The 10,301-nt window shown below is 42.5% G+C and overlaps 1 protein-coding gene across 1 annotated transcript in view; it reads right to left on the reverse strand.

The window, feature by feature from the left end:
• The window catches only part of ROBO4 (roundabout guidance receptor 4), a 49,760-nt gene extending 39,852 nt beyond the window's left edge, over nucleotides 1-9,908 (reverse strand). Inside the window, exons 1-3 of the mRNA XM_081334091.1 lie at nucleotides 9,757-9,908; nucleotides 5,523-5,846; nucleotides 234-391 (exon numbers count right to left, since the gene is read on the reverse strand). Of these exons, the coding sequence (XP_081190217.1) occupies nucleotides 234-391; nucleotides 5,523-5,846; nucleotides 9,757-9,823 (549 nt within the window). The 5' untranslated portion in view covers nucleotides 9,824-9,908. The remainder of the gene's footprint in view (nucleotides 1-233; nucleotides 392-5,522; nucleotides 5,847-9,756) is intronic.
• Between the last annotated feature and the right edge of the window lie 393 nt (nucleotides 9,909-10,301).

Genomic DNA, 10,301 nt, shown 5'->3' on the forward strand with positions numbered 1-10,301 from the left:
AGGACCAGAGAGAGGTTCAGTCTTCTGAGATTTCAGAGACTCATGCTGGAGCCCATCCTCAGAGAACTTCTCTCTACCAGAATTTGTCCTTTGGCCTATTCTATGCTTGTTCTGTTTAGCTTTTTAGTTGTTGTTTAGTTGTTGATTGGGGTGCTGATGGCTGGCTATTAAGTCTCTAAGCTACTTAAATCTAGGTGCTGCTTAAAATAAGTAGTAAGAACTAATTTGGCTACCTCATAATGGCCATTTTCTGGGCTTATGGGCACTCCGTTCTTCTTCCATGAGACGGTGGGCTCAGGATGTCCCAGTGGAGGCACACACCGCAACAACCATGGTTCCCCAATTGTCACCTTCAGGTCATTAGGATGAAGTTGGAATTCCTCTTCTAGGACTACAAGAAACAAAAGCGTCCAAAAACAATCTTTGATAGGTGGATTTTCATCCTTCCACCCCATTTTTAGTTCATTCTCAGAAACTTGTAGAAGAATAACTTTTTTGATATCAGTGGCCAAGTACCTGGAACAAGCCTTCCAAGACTGTTATTTCATTCCAGAATTGTTTCTTATCAGTTGAGAATGACCCCATAAGCAATGCTGATATCCAGTGAGCTTCATTTTTTTTTAACTTTGAAAAAAAATGGCAAAAATATAACAACTATCACAAGATTAATTGGTACCCAAAACTAATTCCACGGGGCCATCCTGTTTTAATTCTAAAGAGATATAGTTCCTGTCACTTGATAGTAGAGCTTTTTTATACATTTGATGTTTCAAATACATTTGGTATGCATTTATACATCATAATTAATCATGCTTTATACTAACCATATCTTATTGAGATAGATCCAATGGATTATGTTAACTCAGACATTTTGGAAATCAGGGTTCACGGCTTGAAATTTGTGTACCTTAGGCTGTTATGGTTTGCATACCAAACCATGGCTTAGCACATTTAAGATGCAATCAACTGACTTTGTCATTAACATTGGGATGAGCCTTTCTGGAGAGATAAATTCCTTTCAGTGAACCCTCTAAATTAGACCGCCTCACTGGAGGTCAGCCTCACAACATCCTGTAGTAACGAAATAAGAGCTGGAATAGCTGTTGATGGGAAAATGCTTTAGTTGGTTTGTCTCCCTTAAAGATAATAATTGCCTTGACAGCCTGAACTGGGAAGGCAATCTGAAAGAAAAATCCTACAGAGAGGAAAACAGGGAATTCTTTATCCTTTGCCATTCAGCCTTTTCAATGTTGCCTGTTTCCTGCATTTGTTCCCCATGGAGGATGTGAATCTTTTGTGATACAATCAAAACTCCAGGAGATGAGTCAAATGCTTACATGCGGGGTTCCTACCTTCGGATATTATTCTTCCTGGATATTTTTAGACTGCTCCAGCAGGAAGTTTTTTTTAAAAAAATCATGTTAATTAAGAAGAAGTTAAACGGAAGCATGTATACTGAAAAGCAAAAGCAGGAACGTCCAGCCTGATTTTTATACTCAAGAATGCCTTTGGCCCTCACATAAATCTCCTAGGTATTTTTAGAAAGTAACTGACTGCTTCAATCTATGTTTTGTTTGGAAAAGCACTGGGGGGGGGGGGGAAGAGAAAAATGGCTTTCTGGCTTTATGGACTGGCAATAGGGGGAGGGAAAGGAAATGGTTCTGTGCAAGGCATACACACATACAGGCATACACACATGCAGCTCCATTTGTGTGAGCAGAAGGCATTTGCTGATGAAGCTCCATTTGTGCAAGCGGCAGTCATGCCTGCCGCTTGCACAAATGCAGTTTCGCGCGTGCACACAAGTGACTGCCGCTCATGCCAATGGACCTGCTGCTTGTGCGGCCTGGTTACGAATTGGCTGCAGCCTAGTACCAGGCTGCAGCATCAGGGTGTTGGGGACCCCTGTTCTAGAGAACAGCCTGGGAAGTTGAAGGATCTTAAGAACAGCTTTTTAACATGTCAAGCAGAAATCTTTGCAATGCTAAACTACCGATTCCTCTAAAACTGTATTTCTCAGCCTTGGCAACTTTATGATGTGTGCACTTCAACACCCAGAATTCCCCAGTTGGCTTGGAGGCTTGCCGGCTGGGCAGTTCTGGAAAGCTGAAGTCCACACGACTGAAGATTAACAAGGTTGAGAAACATTTGGGACTAAACTTCTGGGGGCAAAGCAAAACCTCGGAATCTGAGTAACCATTACATAAAAAGTAAGTATGCCCAACATTTTGTGAAGAATTTAACCCAGGGGTCTCCAAAGTTGGCAACTTTAAGACTTGTGGACTTCAACTCCCAGAATTCCTCAGCCAGCATGATTTAACCAATGTTTGAGACGGCTAAAAAGTGGCACTTTAAAAAAAAAAAGGTCTGGCTACATGAAACAGTGTTCTTGTATCTGCTCTCTGAAATACTCCAGCCTAGGATCCACCCATCCCAGTTTTCACACATTTGTGGCCAATTTGCTCAGAGGGAGATTCACACTTCTAGCAAAATGCCAAAACAACATTTACTTCCCTGCTGATTTTGTTTGAAAGGGGCATGTCAAGAAGAAGGAAGATGGAGGAAGGAAAATGCCACCATTGCTGACTCCTGGAGCACCTGTTTGGCATCCTTTCCTGGCTTGGACTGACAGCCAGCCAGAGAGGGCAGTTCACTGCGAGAAATGTACCAAAAAGGCAGCCTCTTCTGGCACACTTGATTGAGCCTGGCTAGCGGAAGCCTCTCCCAAGCCATCTTTACTTGTATGAATATTTATAGCTGACAAACACCACCGTGAGCCTTCCTGACGGACCACGGGAGCTGAAGGGAATCTGATCAGTAATGAAGTGTTAATTGGAGAGTCTCCAGGCCTGCTTATTAAAGAGGAATTCTAATTGCATTAATAATTTGAGCTGCACAACTCTACAGGGGAGACATTTTAGATGCCAAGGTGGAGAGAAAATGTTGCGGACTGAGAATAGGCACGGGCTGTTTGGCATCCAGCCCTTATCACATATATGATTGTGTTTAGTTGCAAGGAAACAAAAAAGTATCATAGCTTAGTGCACAGAGACCCACAGACATGTACACACACACACACACACAAAGAGAGAGAGAGAATACATCCCATATCTTGTGTTCCAATTATCCTTTTAATTATTTTCTTTCAACTGATTTGTCTTATTATTATTCTTGATGCATTGCTTACTCTCTCCCTGAGGCCTCTGCATTATTTGTTTGTTTGTTTATACTGAAATTGCTACCTTGTTTTCTTCATTCCAAAAGGGGGAGAAAACAACCTACAACGTGGCTTATAAAGGATTCTGCCTCGGGGAACACTGAGATTGAAGGTGACAACTTGAATAGAAGAGAACAGAATTTCCTGTCCCTAAAACACTTGGATGCATAAAATTTACTTGTTTGCTTGCTTATTGAATATATATATATATATATGCTGCCCATCTCACCATCCAAATCCATTATCCTAGCTGATATTGATTAGTTAGCTAGATGAACAGATTTGTCAGCCAGATTGCTCCACATCTTACATATCGTGTTGCAGAATTTAGCCACACTTAAAGAGATGAGAGTCGTTGGAATCTGACAGTAAGAGGTTTAAACAGAACAGATCAGTGTCACCGGGATATTTAATTAAACGTGGAATTAGCAACTCACAGCAAGGGCCAGCATAAATGGGCAGCACAGTAAGGCACGGGTGATGGTTTGGATGGCTCCTTCACCCTATGGGCAGGCTCAGGATTTGAATGCAATCCCTTTGTATCTCCTCCCTAAAACCACTGATGGAAGCACGTCAAACTGTGTCAGGCTCATGGGCTGGCTTAGTTTAGGAACAGTGATTTGATTTAAGCATCCAGCAGGTCGGTAGGAAATGTGAGGGCTACTTTAAAAAAAAATTATATTTGGGGAAGGACATGAAGTCTGCTTGATTGCTGGTATCCTTGAGATGTTGCTTGGTTGCCTCTGTTGTATGTTCTTGCCCCAGCATGCACACTTAAGTTAAGGAAATGCTCCAAAGTTCCTGTTTCTTATATATCTCTGTGGCCCAGGAAGAAACAAACTGGTAATGGAATCCATGGGTGACCTTGGGGAAAAGGAAGAAGGGATGCCGCCTAAGGAAACATCGGAGAAGACAGGAGCCCTCAGTGGCTAAATGGTCAGAGGAAGAAAGTTAGGAAGGATCCACCCTAATGGAACAAGCAGCTAAAAGTGGAGGTTGGGAAGTTTGTACTTGCAGACTTGCAGGTTTGATGTTGGCCTCCCCAAATAAACCAGACAGGAAACATGACTAGGTGAGCTAAACCTACTTTAGTGCACTAACAGAATTTTGCAAGCCTGAAAGTACAAACTTCCTCGCTCTCCACTTTTAACTGCTTGCTTTATTGAGACAGGTCCTTGGCCTGCCCATTTTCCGATTGTGAGCTATGCTGCCTCTTATATAATCATCCTCATCATCCTCATTATCATCATCCTCATCATCCTCATAAAAGTTGGAACAGACCTTGGAGGTCATTTAGTCCAACCCCCTGTTCAGGCAGGAAACCCTATCCTATTTCAGACAAATGGCTGTCCAGTCTCTTCTTGAAAACTTCCAGTGTTGGAGCACCCACAACTTCTGGAGGCAGGTTGTTCCACTGGTTAATTGTTCTAACTGTCAGGAAGTTTCTCCTTAGTTCTAGGTTGCTTCGGTCTTTGGTGAGTTTCCATCCGTTGCTTCTTGTCCTGCCCTCAGGTGCTTTGGAGAATAGCTTGACTCCCTCTTCTTTAGGACAGCCCCTGAGAGATTGGAACACTGCTATCATGTCCCCCCTTGCCCTTCTCTTCATTAGACTAGACCAGGGGTAGGCAACCTTGGCTCTTTTATGACTCGTGGACTTCAACTCCCATAATTCCTGAGCCAGCTTGACTGGCTCAGGAATTCTGGGAGTTGAGGTCCACGAGTCATAAAAGAGCCAAGGTTGCCTACCCCTGTACTAGACCATTATCTGACCGTTTCATTTGCCCCGTGTCCCAAGGTCTTTCCCACATATATCATTACAGGATAACTGGAGGAGGAGGAGGAGCTTAAGGAAGCAGCCCAATGAGTTTGTAGGATGTTCTGCTGTCCAATATGTATTTTATCAACACAACCTGCTCTCTTTGCTGACCTCTTGAGAGCGGAGAGAGAGGGGAAGATAACCATTAGGTAATTGGGGTGTGTCCTTCCTAAGTTTCTTTCTCTGACCATTAAGGCACGGGGGATTCCTGCTGCTCTTGTCAGACGGTTTCCTAGGCATCGTCTCTTCTCCCCTTTCTTCAAGGTCGCCCATGCATCCCATTACAAGGAGAGGAACCACTGCAGTTGACACATGGCTGTCTCTTTGTCCTGGCTAAGGCAATACAGAAAAGACAGCAGTATCTCTTCATATTGAATAGGGGCTCAAAGAAACAAGCTCAGCACAAAGTGCTGGGAATGAGGGGCGATCAAAGCTTCTTCCTGAATGTTACTACTACTGCAAATTCTCCAGGCTCTTCCAATGCCTTACCTTCTAAATAGAGCGATGCATTCTTACTCGTGGCTTTACCCAAGGGGTTTCTGGCCAGGCAATGGTATACCCCCTCATCTGATTTTCCCTTCTCCTGGCTGAGGCGGAGGAAGAAGAGAGACCCATCTGGTAGGAGGGTAGGCTGGACCGTAGCATCATCTTTGCTGGGTTTCACGTACTTTCCGTTGCGATACCATTCAATGGTGGGAGCTGGATTTCCATCAGCACGGCAGTTCATGGTGGCGGGTTGGTCCTTACGCACCACAAGGTTGGAGGGGTGATCAAGAATCTGTGGGGCAAATTCCATGGAGCGGGACTTTGAACCTGGAAGGAGGAGGAAGGGAAGCAAGAAATATGCTCACCGAACTTTTTTTTTCTCCCGCCAAGCCAATCTTTTCCCTTCGCCTTGCTCTACTTTTTGCGGTCAATGTTATTACCATCATCTCCTCTGGGTTGTGACTTTGCAATTGCTAGAGTCCCATTGTGGTGGCATGCTCTGTTCCTCTGTTAGTCTAAATGGGAAGAGCTGGAGTGCATTTTTCTTTCTTACTAATCTTCAGTGTTTCCTCCTTTAACATGGTGATGAGTATGACAGTGACAGAGACCGTGTTAAGGTAAGAAGAGTGAAAGCTTTACCTCTGAACAGTTGCTGCTGAGAGGTAACAGCTTTTAACTAGAGTTTGTTAGTGGTGGTGTGGTGGTGGTGGGGAAGGTAGAGGACAGGAGATAGGATCTCTCTAAAGAAGTTATGTACCCAAGTACCTCCGTAACGTATGAATTACGGAATAGCCAGACTGCTGCCTGTCTAACTTGCTTCACAGGATTATTATGAAGTTAAGTGTAGGAGGTAAACAGGCTGAGCCCAAGGGTCAAGCACATCATCAGTCTTGAATCCTTTCACACTCACAATAGATCTAAGCCCCACCCATAGCTGACTCTTGTCTATTGTCAATTTGCTCTGACCGTTAGTAGTTCAGATTCTTGTAGAAAGCTTTAGCATACAATAAACCTGTATTCATCTGAACCACTCTGGCTCCTGATTTCTTACACTTCACATTAAATGTTAAAAGATCATGGATGCACCCTTGAATAAAATAGAGAAAAGCAGAGTACCCTTATAAGAAAGCTACAGATGAAGTCCTGAGAGAGCAACCATGTTTTTAGTGTTCTAAAGTATAAGCAGTGGTGGGATTCAGCCAGTTCACACCAGTTTGGCAGAACCGGTAGCCAATTTTGTTGTTGCCCAGGCCCAGAACGGACGTCCGGAAGCGGCATCTACACAGAGAACAGGTTGTTCACATATTTGAATCCCACAACTGAGTATTTAAGTATTATTAAACAACAACCATTTCAAAAAAAGAAATACACATCTTTAGCCTTCAAGCATCAAAACTTACAAAACTTCCTTTCATCTTCCACCATTTTGTATGTACAATGATATTCTATGAATATGAATTCTCAGAGAGTCCAACTCATTGTTATCACACACGGTCATTCTTCTGGAACTTCCTCTGCAAAGCTTCCTGGCATTGTCACCTTAAAGGAGACTAAGAGTCATGGACCACCAGTCACAATGAAAAGTCTCATGGGTCTTTCAAATACAATAGGCTCTCTCTGTTCCTCTAGTCCAGGTGCAGCTAATTTTCCTAATCATGACTTCACAAAAATTGTCCTTAAGCCTATCACAGTGCTTAAAATGACCTCTTTTTTTAAAAAAAAGGCACCTTTGCTTTTCTTTCTTGACAATAATATGGTGAGAAGAAAATAGCAGTTCAGTTTGCCAAAAGTATAGGACAAACCCATGCTATGTGTCTCTCTGTGTATATGTGCATGTCTGTCTGTAAATTTTGCTCAGGTCCTAGGCCACAGCACATACATACTGACAGACAAGTACATGGGGACCCCAAAAAGTAGTAATCTAAATACTTTTACCTAGTTCATGTAAAGATAAATAACTTTTTACATCAATCTAGTACCTAGGCCTTGAACAGAAGCATGGGGACAATGCACCCAGGACAAATCCTGACTTCTTGAGTTATAGAATCATCTTGCTCTAAAGAATATAGAAAGACTCTTTTAATCAGACTCCAAAGCTTAGTTTCAGCCTTGTGAGGTAATCCAGACAAGAAGCACATCCACAAGTTCCAGCTCTATCTTTATTGTAATTTTACATTAACAGAATCTTGCAAGTCTGGAAGTACAGATTGCCTCTTGCCTATTGTTTAATCTGCAGCTCTTCCTCCTGTCTCCCAGGATAGCAATAGCACTTAAACTTATATACCGCTTCACAGTGCTTTACAGCCCTCTCTAAGCAGTTTACAGAGTCGACATATGGCCCCAAACAATCTGGGTCCTCCTTTAGATTCAGGTAGGTAGGTAGGTAGGTAGGTAGGTAGGTAGATAGATAGATAGATAGATAGATAGATAGATAGATAGATAGATAGATAGATAGATAGATAGATAGATAGATAGATAGATAGATAGATAGATAGGCAGGCAGGCAGGCAGGCAGGCAGGCAGGCAGGCAGGCAGGCAGGCAGGCAGGCAGACTGTAGCAATAGCACTTAGAATTATAAACCACTTCACAGCGCTTTATAGCCCTCTTTAAGCGGTTTATAGAATCAGCATATTTGCCGCCAATAATCTGGGTGCTCCTTTAGATTCATTCAGATAGATAGATAGATAGATAGATAGAGAGAGAGAGAGAGAGAGAGAGAGAGAGAGAGAGACAGACAGACAGACAGACAGACAGACAGACAGACAGACAGACAGACAGACTATAGCAATAGCGCTTAGACATATACCACTTCACAGTGCTTTACAGCCCTCTCAAAGCAGTTTACAGAACAAATCCAACTGGAAACAAGCAATGAATCAGGATCCTGATCCCACTTAACCTAGTAGGCAGTTTTAGTTAAAGGGTATGAAAATAATGTGTATAGGCTGTGCTGTCTTTTAATTAAAAAAAAATCCAGAAAAATAGACAAAGCCAATCATAGTTTTCCCACTAGTACAAATCTGCAACTTCTGTCTGTCAAATGATCATGCTGGTGATGTGAAATAAACTCCAGCTAAGATAATATAATTTTGGTTTGGTGTATTGTATCAATACACCAAACTGGACCGGAGGCTAAAACATATGAAGAAGGGTAGCGTGAATTGGGTATGTCTAGTTTAATGAAAAGAAGGACTAGGAGTGACATGAAAGCCGTGTTCCAATATCTCAGGGGCTGCCCCAAAGAAGAGGGAGTCAAGCTATTCTCCAAAGCACCAGAAGGCTAGACAAGAAGCAATGAATGGAAACTAACCAAAGAGAGAAGCAACCTAGAACTAAGGAGAAATATCCTGACAATTAGAACAATTAATCAGTGGAACAACTTGCCTCCAGAAATTGTGGGGGCTTCATCATTGGAGGTTTTTAAGAAGAGATTGGACAACCACTTGTCTGAAACGATATAGGGTTTTCTGTCTGAGTAAGGGATTGGACTAGAAGACCTCCAAGGTCACTTCCAACTGTGTTATTCTGTATTCTAATCTATAAACCACAGTGAGTGGATTTGTGTAATAGGTGAACACAGCTAATGCAAAGTAATAAGTTCTAAAACCATGTGTTAGGCAAGCCACCATTTTGCAACCACTGATCCTCTTCCATGCAACCAAACTGCAAGTATTATTTTTGCTGTTTTTAGAACTGCTGAAATCTAAGCTAATTTGCCTTAGGAAGTACTGGATTTTTCTAATGCTGAAGATATTAAAAACTTGTTTTTCATGGTAGGAAAGAAACAGCAGATGGTAAGGAGCTGCCATCTCTGCTTCCTGCTGAGCACCGGATTATGGATTGCAAGGGCCCAGATGCCACAAATATATAATGCCCCGAACACAGCAAATTTAAAGGCAAAGCATCCAAGATGGCACAGAACAATTGATTTGGAACTGAAATTAATCTTCTTCATACCTATAACAGCAAAGAGACTCTTTGAAACCAAAGGCACCTGTAAACACCAGTTGCATCAAGGGAGGACAAGTCCTCTGGCAATGCTATTAGAATGCTAGTAATGCAAATAAATTTAAGAGGTGTTTAGAGCTACTCAGCTCTCCAAACACCCCAAATTCCAAATTATGGGACTTAAGCTCATCTTATAGCAACATCTTAAACACGTTGACTCAGGAGCAAGGGTAGAGAGGATTCTTTCTGTAGATCTATGAGTTTCTACCAGGAGATCTGTCCACTCACCTTCCATTAATAGAAGCGATGCCCAAATCCAGAACTTTGTGGGTTCAATGTACCTTCGTCTTGACATGGTTGCCTAATTGTTGTGCAGCTCCTGAGAACCTGGCACCCAAAGACAGTCACTGGATGGGACCCTGCTCAGTGCCACTCCATTGTACCCCCAGAACTTTTAGGTTGTTTAATCCCACGCACATCCCATGCACAAAAAGTTTCGCCCACTGCAGCCAGCTCTCCTCAAGCTGACATCCTCCCAATTAACGGTGTGTCCATGTACGTATATTTTTTTTTCTTTTTCTGGCCACAGGACACAGGAAGGGGTGGTACTGGGTGTGAATTTTAGCTACAGCTATCTTCCAACTTCAGTTTGAAAGCACAGCTGCTTAAAAATCACACTTTTGCAGACAAAAAAGGAGTCTATGCAGAAGCATTCTACTTTCTTCCTGCTTCACAGTGGGACCCCGTCCTATTTTTAAACAGAAAAAAAAGAACTTTTCTTCAAGCAGATAGTTTTACTCTAGGTTCTTCCCACTTCCCTTTCTTCAATTATT

This window comes from Vipera berus (genome assembly GCF_964194415.1).
Source record: "Vipera berus genome assembly, chromosome: 8".
Lineage (NCBI taxonomy): Eukaryota > Metazoa > Chordata > Lepidosauria > Squamata > Viperidae > Vipera > Vipera berus.